The sequence below is a fragment of the Xenopus tropicalis genome, chromosome 3, assembly GCF_000004195.4.
Source record: "Xenopus tropicalis strain Nigerian chromosome 3, UCB_Xtro_10.0, whole genome shotgun sequence".
Lineage (NCBI taxonomy): Eukaryota > Metazoa > Chordata > Amphibia > Anura > Pipidae > Xenopus > Xenopus tropicalis.
Genome location: NC_030679.2, coordinates 58,923,134 through 58,946,668, shown reverse-complemented (window position 1 = coordinate 58,946,668; position 23,535 = coordinate 58,923,134). Strand labels below are relative to the sequence as shown.

The 23,535-nt window shown below is 40.1% G+C and overlaps 1 protein-coding gene across 8 annotated transcripts in view; it reads left to right on the top strand.

Annotated features, from left to right (window-relative positions):
* The first annotated feature begins 21,880 nt into the window (after window positions 1-21,880).
* Window positions 21,881-23,535, top strand: part of cpsf6 (cleavage and polyadenylation specific factor 6) — a 36,959-nt gene continuing 35,304 nt past the window's right edge. For 4 of the 8 annotated variants that reach the window (XM_018092066.2, XM_012958985.3, XM_012958983.3 and 1 more), the window contains exon 1: window positions 21,882-22,059. In XM_018092066.2, the coding sequence (XP_017947555.1) occupies window positions 22,000-22,059 (60 nt within the window). In that variant the 5' untranslated portion in view covers window positions 21,882-21,999. 8 annotated transcript variants of the gene reach the window in all.

Here is a 23,535-nt window from a genome sequence, read left to right as displayed (position 1 = left end):
TCACTAAACTTGTAGTGTGGTCCAGGTGCACCAGCCCCAGACCCTCACCAAAAGGGGGACAAAAAACCATGAAGGTCATCAAAAAAAGTTATTTTTTTTTGTGATCTTGTGTATCTTGATTATCAGTGACAGCATTATCAAAAGTATGAAGCCCTAACAAAAAGTTGAACCTTTAAAGATTTTGTAATAATTATTTACTTTTCTAAATATATTTTTGTGAGAGTCAGTAGACTTAATAACTTATACAACATGGTTCCAACATATTTTCACAGACACTTTTTTTTACTGACGTTGTGTTCCATAAAAACTGTATATTAAAGTTGCAAGTAAAACCACTTTTATTAAAGTTACTTTTGTCGAAATGCGCTCCTTGCACTTCTGTATCGTCGTACTCAGCGCCACTCAGTCCTTCTTGCTTTCTGTTTTGAATCAGGTGCTGCTTCACCTATTGACACAGTGAAAACCTGAAGATGCTGCCATCTCCTGACTAGATGGTAGATTCAGGGTTCCCTCAGTACCCTTCATTAAGGCAGAATACACTTGCACCAAAAGGCTATGGCACACACATCACTCGAACAGTGAACCCTGGAAATGACGCCTGGCAATTGTGGCAAAAGAATCTCCCGTTTGCACCACACCAGTGCCAGAATTGTGGGAGAAACACAAGTATTGCGGGAAGAAAACATGTCGATTGTGCTGGAAATTGCATGACTCACTGTGTCTAGGTAAGTGAATGCGATCTATAATATACCACAGTTACAATACTGTAAATTATAATATCATGAATAATGTAATTTTTCAGGCAGTAACTACTGGTATGAAGAAGCTTTGTACCAAGGTAAAGTGATGTGTGGTAAGTTGCTTCAATTTACCCCTCAGACAAGGAATTCACCACAATAATGATAAGATCCAGTACTATCAACTCTACTGCCTGACAAATGGGGCGCTGGGAAATATCCTTTCCCGTGGGCCACAAAACACCCAAAAATTGCATCAGTTCACGCCCTTTGGAATCACCACATGTAAAACACTTTACATACAGCAATCCCAGGAAATCACACAAAAATGTAATAAAAGGAATTTTCATCCTTACCTGGTATCATCACATGTTAAGTGTTTTGCATGCTATGATTCAAGTGAATCTAGTGGTGGATGTATTGCTAGGCACTTTATTGCCTGGGGGAGAAGAGATTTCCAAAGGGAAATAAAGTGCCCCATCTGGCAGGGCCCTTAACCACCTTGTATGTGACCAAAGTGTTTTACTTGTGGCGGTTCTCATTGTTTGCAATAAAAACAGTATTTGAAATGCTCTGTTACTCACACAGAGTGTTATTTCCAGTCATGTCCATTGTATTTTGTTTAAAGCTTGCTCCTCCCAAACAAAATCTGGCTAAAATCGGCTAGATCTCGATTTGGCAGGTTTGATTTTTCCATCAGATTGGGGACTGCATCAGCTCTTTGACGAGTGGATCTTACAGTGTATGGCCACTTTAATTTTACAAAGGTTCTGATGGCGGCCCTGGGCAGGGGTGTGCAAGTGCTTTGCAAAAGAGAGTGCTCTTGCACTTGCTAAACGTCACCTTATACTTTAGATTCTTTAAAACATATTCATTTTTTCATGTTTATGATCTTTTAAAAAGAGAATGTTGACCTAGTTTCCACTAGATTGTTTGGCTTGTTTTTCTAGTCTAATAGCCTATGTTTGCTTCTGCTCTCCATTAAAAGGTTAATCTCAAAAATGTTGTTTGTCAGGTACCTGATCTAAGAATGTTAAAAGACACACTCTTTCCGCCTGTGACCTTTTTTTAATAATATCTCTATGACTATACCAAAAATTATTTCAGGCTCTCAAAAGGGAAGATTGTACAGATTCACCAGTGCCTTCTGCAAAGAAATCTGATTCGCACTGGATTTATGGTAAAGCAACAAAAATGTTTGTCACATCCACTACATTTTTTAAAAGTCGTCTCTATATTTGAACCAACATTTGTTAATTCCTGGAGACACAAGTAAGTGCCAGTTTAAATTTAGAAGCTGCTTATGGGACAAACACGACCGTTAGAGATACCATCAAATACAACATTATTTACAAACAAACTGACTACTAACTGACTGAAAGTCTTTGTGATATGAAAGCCTTCCCAAACTATTTGATTTCACTACTCTATAAGATGATAATACAAAAAAATTATTCAGACTTACCTTACTTTGTCTGCTTCTGGGAAGATGAACTCCAACTAAACCTGCAAGAAGAAGAATGGGAGAGATTCTCAGATTAATAGTGAAATGCTCTATAAGCAACAAGTATCAGAAGAATTCTTACAAAATTCTATATGGTACAGGACACCGACACCAAGTTGTTTAGAATGCATTGAACCCCAGACACTAAGGGGCCGATTCACTAAAGGCCGAAAAAACGAGTTATATTTATAGCATGCGTTACTTCACTTCTTATATTTTGAGAATTATAGATCGATTCACTAAAAGGACACTTATCTGAATTAAGAAGCGATGTAATTGTCGTTATTTATCTGGCAACATATTTTTAAGCATTATTTTAAAGCATGCAATATATTTATTCGTTATTTCGTAGCACCCGATATTAGCGCACGCTATTACACACGTAACCATTACTTTCTGAAAACTACCATTCTGAAAATTACCATTTCCCTGATAACTGGAGGATGCATCACTCTAGGGCAATCACATACTTGAAAAAATCCGACTGCAAACTCCATCTTGTCACCACAGACAATCACCAGCTGCAATTTTGTTTAGTAACGCTTACTCCTGGGAGGCGTTAAGTTTCGCAGTAATTATCGCCACATTTTATGCTTTTAACGCTTCAAATATGTCTGTGAATTATGTGTTAGTATTATTTCTATTCGATAATTAGCTCAATGCGATGGAAATAACGCTTTGCGATAGTCAGGATTTTTGTGCATGCAATAAGAGTAGTAAAACATGCAAAATGACTTTGATGAATCGGTACTTAATTATCGAACACTTTTTAACGCATAAAACTATGCATTAAAGGAGAAGGAAATGCTAATAAAGAGTTCATCTCAAGCTGCAGGCATACCTTCAATTGTCTCAATAGTGCCCTTAAGTCTCCCCATATTTCTCCCATTCAGATGATCAGAAGCCAAACAGGAAGAAAAAACGCTGAGCTGTGTAAAGAAAGTTCCCATAATGCCTCACTCCTGCACCAAAAGCAAGCCAGGTGTACATGCTCAGTTAGTAAGACTATGATGAAGCTTCCTGCTGATTGGCTCAGATCCACATTCCTAAGGTGGGGGAGTGAGTTCTTAGCATTTTTGAGGGATGGGGGAGCAGGAGAGAGCAGAGAGCAGAAAGCTGAGTGTCTTTGGCACATGAATTACAGACACAAGAAATCTGACAGAGAAGTCAGTGCAGCGTTTCTGTGAGTGCTTATGGCTGTATTTACTTAGACATTTCTGATAAAGCTTACTTAGTTTTTACCTTTCTTTCTCCTTTAAGCCTTAACAATCTTTAGTGAATCAGCCCCTAAATGTTGGAAATGCCTTAAGGGCACAGGGTCTGTTTCGCATATTTTGTTGTCTTGTTCAGTCCTACATAGTTTTTGGAATAAAGTGCAGTCAACATGTCAGGAGATCCTGGGATGCCAGATCTTCATTACCCCCAGGTAATATTACTCTACCATACTGATAGTCCACTTATTTAAACACAGTTTCCTCCTCCAGTTATTACTGGCACCAAGAATCCTAATACCATGACATTGGAGGGATACCAACGCCCCAGCCTTTGAAGAATAGATGGCTAGCGTAAATGATATATTCCTTAATGGAGGAAATTACCGCCTCACGCACAGGAAAACAACATAAATTCATTATGATATGGCAAGCCTAGGTCTCCTACCTCCATGTGCACAACAAATTATAAGATACTCTTAAAAACCATATTCAAACATTCATTTTCTACCTTTTTTTCCCACCTACTGTGAGAAAGTGACTTAGTGACTTAGGCATTCCTTCTCCTTTAAAAATAGATATACAAGTAACGGGTCGAGATCACTTGGATGACTACAGCAGGTAGATAAAGTGGAACTGAAAAGGCAATATGTAAGAAGGTAGTGAGAGTAACATAGATTGAGTAAAGAGAGATTTGGGGGTTAACTAGTTAGTTAGGGTGGAAAGTATGGTCAGTTGGGGGGGATTGGTTTAGAAGTCCATGTGACTGTGGTCTTTTTAGAGTAAGAATTTCATGCTGTGAGATCATTGAAGGTACAGTTTAAATATGGTTCTAGGGTTCTCTGAACTGCCATCATATGGGTTGTTGTTGGTTATTACTTGGGAAGATAACAATTTCCAATGGTTCCATTCGGTCCCAACAGTTTTCTACCATCTACTCCTACCTTGGTGTGACCAGAGGCCGCGGCATGGCAGGGGAAGCTTTGCTGTGCACACTGGGCCCCTGTGAAGATTTTTATGCATGGGGGGGTGGAAACTAGCTCCTTAGGGCAGTGGCACACAGGGAAATAGTCGCCCGTGATAAATCTTCGCTGTTGAGGGTGGCTAATCTCCCTGACATTAATTTTAAATAGAATAAGAGTTTGCACACAGAAAACACAAAGGAACAGTAACACCAAAAAATGAAAGTGTTTTAAAGTAATTAAAATATAATGTACAGTTGCCCTGCGCTGGTAAAACTGGTAAGTTTGCAACAGAAATGCTACTATGGTTTATATAAATAAGCTGCTGTGTCAACACGGGGGCAGCCATTGAAGCTGAGAAAAAGGAGAAAAGGCACAGGCACATAGCAGATAACAGATAAGCTTTGTAGAATATAATGGGGTTTTATCTGTTATCTGCTAAGTAACCTGTGCCTTTTCTTCTGTAAATGGCTGCCCCCATGGCTACACAGAAGCTTTGTTTATATAAACTATAGTAGTCTTTCTAAGGAAAACACACCAGTTGTACCAGTACAGGGCAGCTTTACATTATATAGTAATTACTTTTATACTCTTTCATTTTTTGGTGTTACTGTCCCTTTAAAAAAGTAATAATCCTTTATATAATATACAGTGGGTTTAATGAGATACTGACACCAGAAATGTATCTGTTTTTAAATATATCATAACATTGTCTTTGCATGAGCTTTATAATTTTGCCTTAAATGTATTTGCCCAAAGCTTTTACAATACCTATCTGATCCCCTATGTTCCTCTATAAGGAGGCTGCCATATTTGTGCACCAGGAGTCCATTAGCATTAGAAGCTATAACTGACAGGCTGAGAAGGGACAGTCAGGTTGGAAAAACAATCAGGTGGGAAAAACAGTCAGGGTTAGGAACTTCAAGTAACAATTACTTACAAAAGCAAACCTGTCGATGGAAAATGGTCAACACAACCATACGCGGCGATGCGGATCGCGCCGCTGCATATACCATCCCAACGGCAATTTACATTTTCGCCAGTGGGATGTCATATCGGGGAGGCAGCATAGGGCAGGCAGAATGTGGCACACACAGGCAGCATACAAAGACACAATGCTGGCACTGCTCCTACAGTCTGCACAATAACTATATATTAAAAAACTTTTTAATTGCAGTGCCACCTCAGTATATGTTTTTTACAGTGTGCAGGGTTTATTTGTGGGTTTCTTCTGCTCCTACAATCTGTCTGAGGTGTGAACAGGTGAACAATGCAGGGTTTACTGTCTAAACCTGAGGTGTGAACAATGCAGAGAGTGAACAATGTAGGGATTAAAAAGTGTAAACAACACAGGGGATTACATGTTTAAACAATACAGGGGTTTACAGCCTGAATTTGAGGTGTGAACCATGCAGAGGGCCAGTTAATCTCAGTACTGATACCATTAAAAGCTTACACAAAGGTAAACCATCAAAGCAGCCAGACAGGTGGGGGGCCACACAGAGGGGGTTGGACAGCACTGCTCTAAGGGCTCTGGCACACGGGGAGATTAGTCGCCCGCGACAAATCTCTCTTGTCACGGGTGATTAATCTCCCCGAACTACCATCCCACCGGGCGAAAATGTAAGTTGCCGGTGGGATGGCACACACTGCGCAGGCGATTTCGGCAAATCGACGAAATTGCCTCGCGAGGCAACTAAAGTCTATTTTGCTTAGAAATGTAACATAGTAATTTAGATTGAAAAAAGGCACACGTCCTTCAAGTTCAATCTTAATCAGGAGTGCTGCTGCCATGAGGCAAGATGAGAAACCTACCTCAGGCAGCAGCGCCTGGCAAGTTACGAGGAGAGGCATAAAGCCACTCCTGGTAAAGTTAAAGAGCCGATATTCAGTTTTTTAAATAGGATTTTTGGCTCTTCTAGTGCAGAGAGGGGGCGGCATCAATTTGGCCTCCTCAGGTGGCTAGAATCCCTGAGGCAGCTCTAACTGCTAGTTGATCCAGAGGGAGGCAAAAAAAAACATCTGAAACCCCTCTAATTTGCCTCAGAGGAGGAAAAAATTTGGCAAGATTCGGACCAGTCCCTGGATCAGCTTGTAGTAAGAGCTGTCTCCAGTAACCCGGTATTTCACTTCTCACTTGCTAAAAAGCCACCCAACCCCTTCTTGAAGCTATATAATGTTTCTGCCAGTATGACTGATTCAGGGAGGGAATTCCAAAATTTCACAGTAAAAAACCCTTTCCAAATACAGTGGCTTGCAAAAGTATTCGGCCCCCTTGAACTTTTCCACATTTTGTCACATTACAGCCACAAACATGAATCAATTTTATTGGAATGCCAAGTGAAAGACCAATACAAAGTGGTGTACACGTGAGAAGTGGAACGAAATACATGATTCCAAACATTTTTTACAAATAAATAACTGCAAAGTGGGGTGTGTCAGTTGCCCATAGACATTGCCTGATGAGTGCTAATGACTAAATAGAGTGCACCTGTGTGTAATCTAATGTCAGTACAAATACAGCTGCTCTGTGACGGCCTCAGAGGTTGTCTAAGAGAATATTGGGAGCAACAACACCATGAAGTCCAAAGAACACACCAGACAGGTCAGGGATAAAGTTATTGAGAAATTTAAAGCAGGTTTAGGCTACAAAAAGAACATTCCTTGAACATCCCACGGAGCACTGTTCAAGCGATCATTCAGAAATGGAAGGAGTATGGCACAACTGCAAACCTACCAAGACAAGGCCGTCCACCTAAACTCACAGGCCGAACAAGGAGAGCGCTGATCAGAAATGCAGCCAAGAGGCCCATGGTGACTCTGGACGAGCTGCAGAGATCTACAGCTCAGGTGGGGGAATCTGTCCATAGGACAACTATTAGTCGTGCACTGCACAAAGTTGGCCTTTATGGAAGAGTGGCAAGAAGAAAGTCATTGTTAACAGAAAACCATAAGAAGTCCCGTTTGCAGTTTGCCACAAGCCATGTGGGGGACACAGCAAACATGTGGAAGAAGGTGCTCTGGTCAGATGAGACCAAAATGGAACTTTTTGGCCAAAATGCAAAACGCTATGTGTGGAGGAAAACTAACACTGCACATCACTCTGAACACACCATCCCCACTGTCAAATATGGTGATGGCAGCATCATGCTCTGGGGGTGCTTCTCTTCAGCAGGGACAGGGAAGCTGGTCTGAGTTGATGGGAAGATGGATGGAGCCAAATACAGGGCAATCTTAGAAGAAAACCTCTTGGAGTCTGCAAAAGACTTGAGACTGGGGCGGAGGTTCACCTTCCAGCAGGACAACAACCCTAAACATAAAGCCAGGGCAACAATGGAATGGTTTAAAACAAAACATATCCATGAGTTAGAATGGCCTAGTCAAAGTCCAGATCTAAATCCAATCGAGAATCTGTGGCAAGATCTGAAAACTGCTGTTCACAAACGCTGTCCATCTAATCTGACTGAGCTGGAGCTGTTTTGCAAAGAAGAATGGGTAAGGATTTCAGTCTCTAGATGTGCAAAGCTGGTAGAGACATACCCTAAATGACTGGCAGCTGTAATTGCAGCAAAAGGTGGTTCTACAAAGTATTGACTCAGGGGGCTGAATAATTACGCACACCCCACTTTGTAGTTATTTATTTGTAAAAAATGTTTGGAATCATGTATGATTTTCGTTCCACTCCTCACGTGTACACCACTTTGTATTGGTCTTTCACGTGGAATTCCAATAAAATTGATGCATGTTTGTGGCTGTAATGTGACAAAATGTGGAAAAGTTCAAGGGGGCCGAATACTTTTGCAAGCCACTGTATTTAGATGGAACCTCCTTTCAAATCAGGGATGGTTGCCTTCTGTCAGTTGGAAGGACTTACTGGTAAATAGCTTTAGAGAGATTATTATATGATTCCCTTATGTATTTATAAATACATTTATATCATATATATCACCCCTTAAGCGCCTCTTCTCCAGTGTAAACATTCCTAACTTGGCCAGTCTTTCTTCATAACTGAGACTTTCCATACCCTTTACCAGCTTAGTTGCCCTTCTCTGGACTCTCTCTAACTCAATAATGTCCCGTCTGAGACCAAAACTGAATGGTATGTTCTAGATGGAGGCCTTATGAGCACTCTGTAAAGTGAAAGAATAAACTTCTATGCCTCTGTTAATACAGCTTATGTATTACCTCCCTAGTTATGCTGTAAACATTGTTTGCTTAAACAGACTGAAATGCATGTATTGCTCAGTTTTCAGTTGCCAAATTCTGCTTAGTGTGGTTGCACCTGGTCCAAAGCAATGGCTCTGGGTGCAGCCACAACAATCAGATTTTCTTAAGTGTATGGGCGGATACTCAGCCTGTGTTTAAATGCAGACCGAGAATCTTTCCCATGTGGCACTAGCCTTATTGTTTACATTATATAAATTATTTTTAACCTGCAAAACAGCCAGCAGCTTCTAAAGCTAAAGTAGTGTCAGGAAATTTGGTCAGTCTTGTTCTCTCTCTGACATTTATGCAGGGCTATATGTAGATATAATTATTTGGAGACACAGATATAGATTTCACAATGTATTTATATTTGAAATGTCATCCACATCACCACAGTACCAAAGTTTCTGATTAATAAACGTTTCCAGTCTGAACTTCTACAACAAATGTTTATTTCCACTGGAAACTATTGCTATTTTTAATTTATTTCAGCCACTCCCATAGTTACTGCCTGGGCAGTTTTCCAAAGCTATACTCACCCTGACTTACAGTCAAATAAGATATACACAGAGAAGAATAAAGATCTGTTGGTAATTTTACCTACCAGAACCTTATTTTAAATAACTAGACTCTGATATTAGGTGGTTAGCAGAAATGGCTGCTTTATTGTAAGTCAAAAATACAGGGTCTTGAGAAGCATAACACAATATGAAATGTATCACAGAAAGCTTCAAATGTAGCTTTGCAAGTCACTGCTTCTTAGGCTGATGCCACACGTAGCGTTTTTACGCTGCGTATTTTCGGCGGCTGAAAAACGCCTGAAATCATCATCCATATCAATAACTTGAAAAGACTCGAGGCAAACCACACAAAGCGTAAATACGCTAGAAAACGCCTTAGCATGGATTTTTCAAGCGTAGGCTGAAATACGCCAGTACTTGCAAAGCAAGCTATTCCTATGTATACGCAAAGGCAGCTGCCAGACCTAGCGGAAATACGCTGCGTTTTTTGCTATTTCACACTATTAGCACCATGGCAACGGGATTTGCTTACGTCACCAGTACTAGGCTGAAAAACGCCATGTGTGGCTTGTGCGGCGTTTTTAGGCTGAAAAAAAACGCAGCGTAAAAACGCCACGTGTGGCATCAGCCTTAGGCTGATGGGGAGATTAGTCACGCCACGACAAATGTATGATAATATCAGTGTGTGTATGGGCACCTTTAGGGCTCTGGCACACGGGGAGATTAGTCGCCCGCGACAAATCTCCCTGTTCGCCCACGACTAATCTCCCCGAAATGCCATCCCACCAACAAAAATGTAAATCGGCGGTGGGATGGCATACGTGGCCTTGAGAGGAAACTTCCACGATTTCACTGAAATCGCATCGCCAAGTATGCCATCCCACCGGCGATTTACATTTGTCAGAAGCTCTAGGTAAATATTGTCCAGTGGATGGGGGTGAGAATAGTTTGCCTAAAATGTTCCTCGTTGTAATTGTATATATTTCTGAACTTTCATCCATGTAAGAGGAGGTTAATGCTTGATTGAGCAGAGCGCACATGTGCATTCTCCAAAACAGCTTGATAAGTAACAGGACAATTCTGAATGTAAAGATGTTCCACCAACATGTTGCTTCCTGGCAGCGCCAGATTACTTGACCCCCCCCCGTGCCTGCGTGCACCGAGCGCACCCCCCCCCCCCCCCGCAAGGCTGCAGCCTTGATATGGAGAGAAACAGGCGAAGAGTCTTTGCTTCGTGGGACACAATTACCATATATACTCGAGTATAAGCCGAGGGTTCCTTTTTTAGCACATTTTTTGGGCTGGAAAACTGAGCTTATACTCGAGTATATACGGTACGTATAAACCCCAGTTAAAATACAGACTTATTAGCACACAAATTATTTTTACTGTTTTTATGAACTACTACTGACTAGTTATTGTGCCCCGCAGCAAGATCGTCGGGCTCCTAAATTTACGCAGTTTATGTAACTTATTCAGAAACTCAGATCCATATAAAGAAATGACAGCAAGAACAAGGGCAGAAAAAAGTGTAGGGTTTAAATTTAGGAAAAACTCCATTGGCCTCCAGTGAATTGACCTTAAATTAGCACGTTACTAATTGGAACTCTTATGAACTGCTTATTACAGAGTAACATCAGCTTTTTATATTACACATCCAAGGGGCATGGTGAAAATGTTAGCACTGCATTAAACAATTTGGAGTTTAAAACAGGTATAGAAAATGAGTTACTCAGATTATGGACAACAAATAAAAAAAAAACTATTAGAATAAAGGATTTTTTGGAAAAAAATCAAATGTTACCAATGGAAAAAATACATTTTATAACTGAAGAAAAATCTAACCTCTCAATATATTTATATGAACAAATAAAAGAATATATTCAGACATTGCAAATAACAAAATTAGAAAGAGAACTTACCTGGTTTGAGAATCTGATTAGTAAGAATACCCATCTTCCGAGATCTTTATCATTTTTCTATAAAAAACTGATAGCCAAACACGATATTAAACCACCATTTGCGGAAAAATGGGAAAAAGACCTCAACATTAACTTAACAGCAGAAAATTGGGAAAAAATATGTCATAATAACTCTAGAATATTCACATCAACTAAGATACAAGAATTTAATTACAAACTACTATCCAGGTGGTATATGACCCCAGTTAAATTAAAAAAAATGTTTGACGAAACTGATATATGCTGGAGATGCAACTCAGAAATAGGGACTTACGAACATCTATGGTACAAATGTAAAAAACTAGAACAATACTGGGATTCTATTCAAAAGATTATTGAAAAAATCTTCCCAAAAGAATTAGAACTTAACTCTATATCAATTCTCTTATTGTATGATTCAAAAAAAAAGGACATAATCTCCAATCCTTTGATTAAGTATATTATTACTATAGCTAAAGCAATTATTCCAAGAAAATGGAAGGATACAGAACCACCGACAATAGCTGAATGGTCGCACCTACTTGAAGAGTCTAAAAACATGGAAGAATCTATTGCGTACAGACACGGAAATATACTGAAACATTTTCAAAATTGGAGATTATGGACTGAATACATAGAAAACAGTTAAAGAACGTATGTTATTCCAATCTATGAGTTGCAACTCCAAAGAAAATCAAAATATAGTAGAGATATACAGTGTTATATAAGAAACATCTTTTTTATGTCTGAGTAATATACTATTTACTGTGAAAAATTGTCTCTAAATCCAATTGCAATAACAGTAATATCATGAGAATGCAAAATCACTGTGTTATGTCATGTTATCTATATGTCTTTAAACTGTAATACTTACCTTTACCCTAACCCTCCTTTTCTTTCTGTACCCCCAAAAACCTGAAAATTAATAAAAAGTTATTTGAAAAAAAAAAAAAGAAAATGTTAGCACTGCCCACTTGTGTTCATGGGAGGCCCATATAAATAACTTGTATGGGCCCCCAAAGTTAACTGATGGTGGCCCTAATTGCACAACAAAGAAGTGGTGAGTGCTATGACTTTACTGTTATATTCTGGCATGGTCATAAGTCTAAGAAGAAAGCACAACCTGTCAGTTTTTGCACATTCTAAGTGCATGTGGTGCTCCCTACAGTTTGCTCTTTTGCAATGTTTTCCAGGCCTGAAGAGTTAATACTTTTGAACAGTGAGTTCTGTGGGAGTATGAATATATAAAAAACTAGCAGCCAGTTTGAATGGAGTAAATCCAAATAAGTGTGATTTGGTGTAAGTGGCATACAATAGACACTGAAAAAGTGGTCACAATTTGTAGCATCAGGAGATAATTTATTGTAATGTTTATTAAGATTTCTAACAGAGGCTGCAGAGTTATGTAGCAATTGAAGACTGATTAAAGGAGAACTAAAACCTAAAAATGAATATGTGTAAAAACTTGCTGCACCAACCTAAAGTTTCAGCATCACAATAACAGCAATGTTCAGGTTGTCTCTAATTATCAAGCAGAAAATGAGGCTAACCTGTCATAGAGAGTGAAGTTACCGGTTTGATTGTTAATTTCTGATGCTAATTGCACTGGTTTCTGTGCTGCCATGTAGTAATTACCTGTATTAATTACCAATTAGCCTTATATAGTGACATACAGTATATACCCTATATTCATACCTCCCAACCGTCCCGCTTTCAGCGGGACAGTCCCGATATTTATAGCACTTCTTGCTGTCCCGGATTCATTGTTAGATGTCCTGCTTCTCAGCATTGCCATTTAATTGATTGCTGAGCCTGCTCTGCTCCCCTTAAATCTTGGCTCGCATTCCTCTCCTTGGTCTTGCTCACCCAGGTCAGGGGCTGAGGGTGCGCTCTGTCTTTTATCAGGCAGAAGAGTGTGCTGGGCAGTTTCACCTTTCCACCCCTAACATATATCTCTCACTCCTGGGAATTTCTGGCAGAGCATAGCATGCAGGAAAAGACAGAGGTATCGCTGATCTGTTCATAAAATCTAGCAGACATTTAAAAGGGGCCCTTATAAGTTTGGGAACCTTAGGCTGGCCTTGTTAATATGGCTAGAAATTCTAGTGGTACGTTAATATTGTTTTCTTTCAACTGATTAATAATGGAAGGAAATAACATAGATTTATGTACCACTGGAATTGGCCCTGTTTATAACTTTGGAAAATGCACAGAACTGTTGGCATGTCTGAAGTTGATATGCCCTTTATCAGTTTCATTTAGTAATTTTACTGGCATGTCTGGGGTTAATATGCCTTTATCAATTTAATGTAGTCATACTGGCACGTTTGAAGTTAATATGTCCTTTATTCTTTTTATTTAGTGATTATACTGGCACATCTGGGGCATGTAAAGTGGGTGTGGCATGTGGGGGCATGGTCACAAAGCAGGCGTGGCCAAAACATTTTTGCCGTACTACTCGCGTCACATATTTTTGTCCCTCTTTCTCTCAATAAAATGTTGGAAGGTATGTATATATAGTATATTCTGCATCGGCCCCTAAGCTCAGTAAGTGACAGCAGCACATAGCATGTGCAGGAAATCAGCAGAAAAGAAGATGGGGGGCTGCTGGGGGCACCTTTGGGGGCACAGATCTCCCCTGCTAAAGGGCTGTGGGTGCCTGGGGCTAGTACAGGAGCCCCAAACATAATGGGCAACATTTGTAGCATTCTTCGTTAGTTAGGCTTTAGTACTCCAATGACAATTTAATTGAAAAGTCTGCACATAAGGATTGCTAGATATTTGTTTATGAACATTAATAATGATTTTTAGTTTATCTACAATAAACAGCATCACCATGGTATTTAGATGATCTGGCACTCTGAAAAATAAGTGGATTTTTGAGATACTTAATTACCTATATGATTGCTAAGCGTATAGGAGAAAGTTTGTGTACATTTTGGTAAATTATTGCCAAGGCTTATCTTCAGATCTCATCTATATTTTAAAGCCCTTTTATAGCATATGTATGCTAAGTTTTGGCACAATGTGCAAGTTTTGACAAAATAAAACATCGAACCAATAGTGATTTTCATACATTGCCAGAACTGTCAACATGCCAACACTGCTACCCGGGGGGAAATGCGGTGTGCGTCAGCACACTGCCGAAATTTTTTGGCAAAACACGGAAGTGACATCATGCGTGTCACACACACTTCTGAAAGTGACAGCACGCGTATATGCAAAATCGCAGCTGAAGTCAAAAATTTCTACCTGTGCATGTGCATCAAATGACGTCACCAAATGCTTACTTCACATGCATGCCCGAAATTCAGGGGGGATGGGAGAACAGGGGATAGCTACTAAATTCGGGCAACTTCCGAAGAAATGGGGGGGGGTGATAGCCTTTGATGATCCTCTCCGCTTTCCTCAGGCACCGCTTCCTATAGATGTCCTGGAGGGAGGGAAGCTCACATCCAATTATCCTTTCAATGGAAGTGCATGAATAGATACAAGTACATTTTACATTACATTAACATTTATTTATAAAGCGCCAACATATTCTGCAGCGCTGTACAATAAGTGGGTTACATACATTGGACATACAGAGTAACATATAAAGCAATCAATAACCGATACAAGAGGTGAAGAGGGCCCTGCCCAAAAGAGCTTACAATCTACAAGATTATTATTATTATTATTAACATTTATTTATAAAATGTTTAATTACCACTAGCTTGGATGTGGTAGGAGTTCCAAGGTTCCACTAGTGAGCTTTGTTAATAGGCACTATTGACACACATCAAGCAAATTGGATGCTAATGCTGTTAACATTGCCCTCCAAAAATTGTGCCCTTCTAATACAAATACATATGAAATTGCATGCATTACAACTTCCAAATGACACAAATAGACACTAATTGCCATTCATATTGCATTCATTGCATGCAAGTTTAAACTTAACGTGGTGCCACCTTAGACTATTTATCAGCTGGTGCATTTTTTGTATCCCTTTGTGATTATAAGTATGTGAGTTTAAACAATCAAGGGGTGATTTTATTTCCTTTACCAAGAAGAACATGAGACCTCATTAAAAAATTCCCCACTTCCTCTAGTATTCCTGAACAGCAATTAATGCTTTAGAAAACATGCAATTTATTAAGTACAAGTTTAATTAGCAGCCAGTCTGCCAGCCATTTGTTCAGTCTAGGTCACGTGTCAAACACAAGGCCCACAAGCCGAATGCGGCCCATCTGGCTATTTTATGTGGCCCCTGGTGACTGTGCAGCACCAATCGCCTGACTGCACTGTGACCGTGCCTGACCGTACAGTATCTTAATAAAAAATTTGGCCGCACATTTAGCCTATGTTTTAAATTTTGGCCCCCTTATGTGATTAACACACCCCTGGTCTAGATAAACATCAATTCTAGTATAAATTGGGATGAACAAAGCTAAGGCTGATGTCCCATGCCACGAGAGATCTATCTAACCGCTCTGAACTGCCTTTCCACCGGCAATAGTATTAATTGCAACTGGAAAGGCCTTTGCATCGCTTCGATTTTCCGAAGTCGAGCAAAGTTGCCTGCAGGAAGAAACTTTGCATGACTTCAGAAATGCTGCTTATGTTTGAATTTTTTTTCTTCTAATAATATTTTGGCTTTTCTGGTGCTATATTTAATGGTAGGATTACACTAGTAGTTATCTAAAGAGCATACCAGCTGGAAGCCAGTTGTCCACCTATGCCAACCTGTACATGGGTTGGTGGGAGGAATCCCGCATCTTTGGTGGTGAGGCACCTTTATTACAGCACGTGGTGTTATATACTGTAGGAGGTTGACCTCCTTTTTGTATGGAGGGGCACTGAATTTGCTTTTTCACAATTTGTGGAATTTTTGAATATGAATGATTTAAATTTAAAATTCACAAGCGAGTATGGTAAAACCCGGATCACTTTTTTGGACCTTGAATTAAGGTGTCACGGCGGGTCTGTTGAAACTGATGTCTATAGGAAGCCTTGTGCAGGGAATTCCCTTTTGAGGGCGGACTCTTGTCATCCAGGACATTTGTTCAAAGGGATTCCCTTAGGACAGTTTTGTCGATTAAGGAGGAATTGCAGTACTGAGGCCAGTTTCTTTAAGCAATCCTGTCAGATAAGGGGTCGTTTTCTAAATCAGAGTTACACTATGAAACACCTTTTACCAGCCTTTGAGAGAACGCTTAATATGGACAGGCAGCTTCTGTTGCATAAAAGATCCGGGGAAATGGCCAGTGGAGTTCGGGGGGGACCCTTTATGATGGAGGGCAAAAAAGATGTTCCCATCTTTGTGACTACATATAGTAGGCAATTTTATAGAATCAAAAAGATCATTCAAAATTTGTTACCAGTTCTCCTCAATGACCCCCAGTTAGCCCCTGTGGTAGCAGATGGTTGTAAATTTGTTTCACGTAGAGCCCCCACTTTGGGCAATTATTTCTCTCCAACAGTTCTGAAATCAGTGAAAGCTAAAGCAACATGGCTTGATATTAAGGGGACATATCATTGTGGTGTGCGAAGATGTATTACATGCACATATGTCAAGCATTTCATTACTTTTGAAAGCACTGTGACCAAGTGTTCTTTTGATATGCGCTTTTATGCTAATTGCAACACACACCATGTGGTTTATTTGTTGACTTGTATGAATTGTTCCCTTCAGTATGTGGGCTGTACTATCCGTCCACTTAAACATAGGATGCGGGAACATATTGCACATATTGTTGCAAAAAAAAGTAACAGTCCAGTTTCTAGGCACTTTATCAACTGTTGCAATGTTGCTTTGCTGCAGATTCAGGTAATTGACAGGGTGTTTCCAGATGAACGAGGTGGACAAAACTTTTGCAGAGGGAAGTAAAATGGATATTTACATACGCCAACCACATATGTTCTATATTTAATATTAATTGTTATGTTCCCTCAAAGTGATGTTGCCAGAGAATTGTATATGTCATGTTAGTCTATCTTTCTTTATTTCGTTCTGTTTCATTTTTATACACATAAAGAGAAGAAGGAAAAAAAAAATGTGATGTCATTAATTGATAGGCTTTATATAGCATGTTACTGTCTCAGAATGCATGCCTATGATTAAGTGCGGGTACATACGAAACGCTTCAGGCGTTCTGGGTTTTTAAGAATGTAAATAAAGTTCGAGTTTTATCCATTTTCTGGCTGACCATGGTGCTTTGCGAGCTGCTTTCTTCAGAGATTTGAGTTTGCTCCCTTGGGCTACGGGTTCGGGGCTCCAAGCACCCGAACCAAATTGTGGCATCAGTGAGTGTGTGTATATTTATGTGATCTTCACTGCATGTATACTAGCATTTGAAATATTTGGTGAGGGACCTGGGGTATATACACCCAGCTCAACACCTGTTTTAGGTAAAGATTTTTGTCTTTAACTTTGATCTCTTTTATAAATTGTCTAATTAAACTGTGTTAGCACACTATATATATAAATTTTACTAAATTGGGTGTATTCCTTGAGGATTCTTGATAAAGAAGGCGAGATGGTTTAAGGAAAGGTGGTCCTGCAAATTCTATGTTTTTAAAGGCCAACTATCGATAAAAAAATTGTTTCCTTCACCCTTACCAAACAATGCCCACCCCAAACGCTAGTAAGGGAGCTCCTGGTATGAACATCCATGTTGTGGCACTGAAAATTGTGCCACAGCATGTGCATAACAATTCTTTTGGTTTTTTTTAATAAAGCACAAATGATGGACACAGAGCAGTAGTTTCAGAACAGTTTATGTCTGACCCCTAGTGCACAACAATGTAAATACACGCAGTAAAAAATGAATCCAACAGTAATACCAAAATAATGCCATATAAAAACATGTATAAGCTATTATTATTATTATATGAAAAACACACATATTACAGATAATTATACAGTGCTCTCCACACCACATAGAACTAAAAGCTAATTTATACTATCTGGTGAATGGCTTTATTTAGAGGGTAGGGTTGAGCTGGTTTAGAGGATTACAGTTGATCCTACTGTACATGAAACAGAAGAAGCTTCATTACAAAAGGGTCAGTTTCCCTTCACTCAGATGCTCACAGATCAAGCACTGGGTTGACAGGGGTCTAGAGCAGTGCTGTCCAACTTCTGTGGTACTGAGGGCCGGAATTTTTCTGGACTACGTGGTGGAGGGCCATAATGGAAGCCAGTTGACCACTCCCCTTTTTTAACCACACCCACTTGAAGCAACACCCATGTTATTGCATTACCATACCCATATTAATGATGGCAGTACAGCAAAAACCTGCCATACTCTGCCTGCCCTACCCTGCCTATGTGTGCCATACTCTGCCTGCCCTACCCTCCCTGTGTGTGCCATACTCTGCCTGCCCTAACCTACCTGTGTGTGCCATACTCTGTGTGCCATACTCTGCCTGCCCTATGGTGCCTGTGTGTCATATTGTGCCTGCCCTATGCTGCCTGTGTGTGCCATACTCTGCCTGTCCTATGCTGCCTGTGTGTGCCATACTCTGTCTGCCCTACCCTGCCTGTCCTATGCTGCCTGTGTGTATGTCACACACAGAGAGCATAAGGCAGGCAGAATATGGCACACACAGGCAGCATACAGTGACACTGCTCCTACAGTCTGCATAATAACTATATATTAAAAAACTTTTCCCATCTGACATTGCAGTACCATCTTAGTATATGTTCTTTTTATAGTGTGCAGGGTTTATTTGTGGGTTTTTACTGCTGTCTGAGGTGTGAAGAGGTGAACAATGTGGGTGATTACAGTCTGAGCCTGAGGTGTGAACAATGCAAAGGGTGAACAATGCAGGGATTAAAAGGTGTGAACAACACAGGGGATTACATTTTTAAACAATACAGAATCTGAGGTGAGAACCATGCAGGGGGCCAGTACTGATACTGATACCATTTAAAGCTTACACAAAGGTATGCTATCAGCCAGACAGGTGGGGGGGCCACACGGGCCACCAGTTGGACAGCACTGAGAGTATAACATATATGGTTATGTGTCCTTATATTCTATTTTTCTTTTTCATATTTTAAAAAAGGTAGGCGGACAAAGAGGGTCAAGGGTTATGCTGATAACATAATTTTAGAGGCCTTGCTATACTCTTGATTCTTTCTTATATATGATGACATTTATTTGCCTAACCTGCACTCGCCAACCTGCATTAGACTCCTCCTTGTTCTTAACCAACCTAAAACATTTTTTCAGGGAAACCAAACCAAAAAGCACCGCAGGCAGCACAACCAGAGCAAATAATACAACTTGTAACATAAGAACCAACCCTGCATATCAAAAATTAAGGAGCCAAGAATGTAAACGCCTCCCACAGTGATAAGGAACTAGCCCATCAAACCACTATTGCACCTATACTTTAAATATATAAATATATTTTTTATATGGAACATTAGACTGATGATATAATCCCATTATTTCATGACACAGTGACCCCATCATATCATAACACAGTAGCCCCAACAACCCATGACAGAGTGGCCCCTGTTTCATGATATAGTGGCCCTAGCAATATAATACATGGTGAACCTAGAATTTTATGACACCATAGCCCAGCAATACACGTGACAATGGCCTAGCATATATAGGACACTGTGGTTCTAACATCTCTAGTTGTGGCCCCAGCAATTAATAAAACTTTTATTCCAGAAACTTAAGACCAAAGTAGTCCAAACATTTCATGACACAAAGTGCCCAATATTTTATGACATTGTGTGGACTAATGACACAGAATGGTACAACATTTCATGAAACAGCGTGACTGCAGCCATTTAAGGCACAGTGACCCTAGCATATATATCGCAGTGACCCCAAGCATTTTCATGTAGCCCCAGAAATTTACAACACACTGTGGGGCCGATTCATTAAAACACGAGTTCAAATCCCGAATGGGAAAAATTCGGATTGGATACGATAATTTCTGAAGATCGAGAATTTTCCGCCGCCATTGTCGACTTTTTCGTATTGAACGATTGTAAACGGCGGGAAAACCTTTCCGACTTTAATCCTTCTGTGCATGATTTTGGAAGCCTCCCATAGGACTCAATGGCACTCTGCAGCTCCAACATGGCCCAAGGAAAGTCACGATACCGAAGCTTGAATGAATCCGAAACTTTCGTACTCGACGTGACCATACGAATTTGTTGCAAAAAAAATTGTTGCAAAAATAACGATCATTACGAAAAAACACATTCGGACACATCTGATTGGCTGTTGGTGGCTCCTTTCACTTTTTCTAATCTTGAATATTAATCCCACGGTTTTTAACTGTACAAGGGGACACTTGTACGGATAGTATAAGAATAGCAGCATTTTAAATTTAAACAAAGAAGATTCCCATAATGCCTCGCTCCTGCACCAAGACCAAGACCGGTGTACATATGCAGTGTGTAAGACTATGAGGAAGCTTTCTGCTGATTGGCTCAGATCACACATTCCTAAGGGGGGGAGGGAGTTCTTAGCATTCTTGAGGGAGGGGGGAGCAGGAGAGGGGAGAGAGGAGAGAGCTGCGTGTCTGTGGCACAGGAAATCAAAGAGACAAGAAATCCTGTATCTTTTTATAGAGGACTCAGTGCAGCGTTTCCGTGAGTGCTTATGGCTGTATTTACATAGACCTACCTGATAAAGCTTACTTAGTTTTTACCTTTTCTTCTCTTTTAATTTATTATTACAGAAACAAACAAATAAATGAATTAGTATTTTATTATTAGGATTGAATTTACTCATTGGGCAGAATATAGTTAGGGTTGCCTTCCATGTGGTTTTGAACAGTTTTTGAGAGGGCTGTCTAGTTCAAAAGGTCTTTCTAGAAATCCAATTGCATCTAAGTGATGCCATAACCTTGCTTTGGTGTCATAATCCCACTGACATAATTTTGCCCACTTCTGATGTCATCATGCCCATGTCCAACATCACTGCCCCACCCCCTTTGTTGCAGTTTAGCCTCTGACAAAGGTGGCAACCTTAGTAGGCATTGTCTGTATAGACACCATTTGCTGTATCTGTCCATTTGTTTTAAAGTTGGCAATGAAATGGATGAGCCCCCACCCCCCTGACCTCCAGCAATGGAAACAACTTGTTAACACTAGACTCCCACTTATTAAACTAACATACCTTGCCAGGGGTTGCCCTAGCAAATTCTAGAGAATATGGCGTCTATACAGACAATGCCTACTAAGGTTGCCACCTTTGTCAGAGGCTAAACCTCAACAAAGGGGGCGGGGCAGTGATGTTTGACATGGGCATGATGACATCAGAAGTGGGCACAATTATGTCAGTGGGATTATGACACCAAAGCAAGGTTATGGCATCACTTAGATGCAACTGGATTTCTAGAGAGACCTTTTGAACTAGACAATCCTCTCAAAAACTGTAAGAAGCTCAACCAGAAGCGAGTCCCACAGTATAACCCTGAGACTTTTACACCAAAGGTCTCCCCCAAATCACAGGCCTTATCCAAACTACTTAGGCCACACCGACTGTATCTAGCTGACCCTGCTACTGTATACTTTCTCCATGGTCATAGCACTAATTATTGTATATGCTATTGTGCTGGTTTTATGTTTCTGTTTGTAAAGAAAATAATAAAAACCTTTAAAAAATGTTTTTCATATATCTTCATAACACGGTGTTCTGACGAGAATATGAATTTGACTTGGGGCAAGTTTCTATTCACCTTCAGCCATATCTTTCTAATGCTGCTGCTCATTGTTCGCGTTCCAACGAGTTTGTACAATACAAATTATACTATGTGAAAAAAAACGCGCGCAACTAGCTGGTTCAGTATCCAGTAGAGGAAGTGACGCGCCCGTTCCCGCCTTCCCCCTCCCGACCCACTCCTCCCAGCTCGCACCGCCTCCGTGACTGCCTAGCGCTGCCGCTCCAGGCGGAAGATGGCGGACGGAGTGGATCATATCGATATCTACGCAGATGTGGGCGAGGAATTTAATCAGGTATCGCGAGTGGGAAATATGGGTGCAGCAAGTGGTTGTCATGCTGGTGCGAGTCGTCTGTGTGTGCTTGGGCCGCCTCCCGACTTCTCGCAGATAAAAGAAGCGCCTGTTTGTTTTGTTATTATTTGTAGGCCTATGTATGCTATCAAGTCTTTAAAGCATTTCTTTTACCCTGGAGATTCGCAAAATTTGTACAGAGGCGGGCAAGCCGAACCCGGCCACACAGCCTTCTGCACTTTCTTTGTGTAGGCCGCGTGTGCCGGGGCCTTGAGTTCCACGGAACTTCAGTCTAGTGCCATTGCCCAGAGCCCTGCTGGATTAGTTATGTGTGGGTTACGGGGGCTCTAGACTAAAACAGTAGTTGTTGGGATTTTCTTTTTCTTAGAGACTGTGGGAAGACGAGCTTTTACGGACTACAACAATTGTTCACCCCTTCAAATACCACTCTATTTTAAAAAATTGTTCTAAGCTACTAGGGTTGTTTGGAAAGACTAATGAAAAACCTTCACAACTGTTATCATAATTGCTTCCCCCCCCCCCCCCAAATAAATCTACTTATCCATTGGTCGAAATAGAGAATATAATAGGCTGTAACATACATGGGGCCCTGGAGCATCTCGCCGGCAGCTGCTAGGTACCACTGTCTTTATTTTGGGGGGTACAAGAAAATAGGTACCATACATAATGTAATAAAATGCATCTGCTGTCATTTTCCAAACTATTCTTTATAGAAAAATGTACACTTTTCTAATATCATAAAACGGTGTACTTTTCCTATCTGTCTTGAATTGAGAGAGACAGCACAGCAATCATTTACTTGTAAATGTAGAACTATACAGTTGCAGTTTCACATAATGGATAAAAAATTAAATGCCAATGGTTGAAGGGAAAAAAAACTGAAAATGTGGTTTGTTCAACCTTTAATAACAGGTTTATACTGGTATCTTTAATATCCTTCAGCTATAAATACACCATCTCTAGATTAGCAAATGAATGCAGGATGTCAATATCTGGTATAGGCAGTAGTGGCCCCATTGCTGATATACGTCAGACTTTCTCCATATTTAAATTAGAAGTGAATTTCAGCTAATTGACTATTTAAAGCACAAAAAAGTATTGGCAAATCCATTACTATTTATATTAGATCTAATGCTTTTATTTTTCATGGAAATTTACCCTAGTTATGTTCTATATTATTCATTAAAACACATTTTCTGTACCACAGGGATAAAATCAACATTTGTTTCTTTTTTAGAGCAGCAAGGTATTGAAAGATTCTTGTTATACAGGGGGGGGGGGCTGGTGGAGGAAATAATCAAATATCAATTTCTTAAATTAAAATGTGTTCCCCTTTTTTTTGGTTGAGGACTGAAACAATATTCAGATGCTTGTAAAATAAGCTGTCAGAAATAATGTAGCTGTTGTTTTCTTATCTTTGTAGACTTCCAAACCTCCTTGGATTTTTGCAATGTTGGG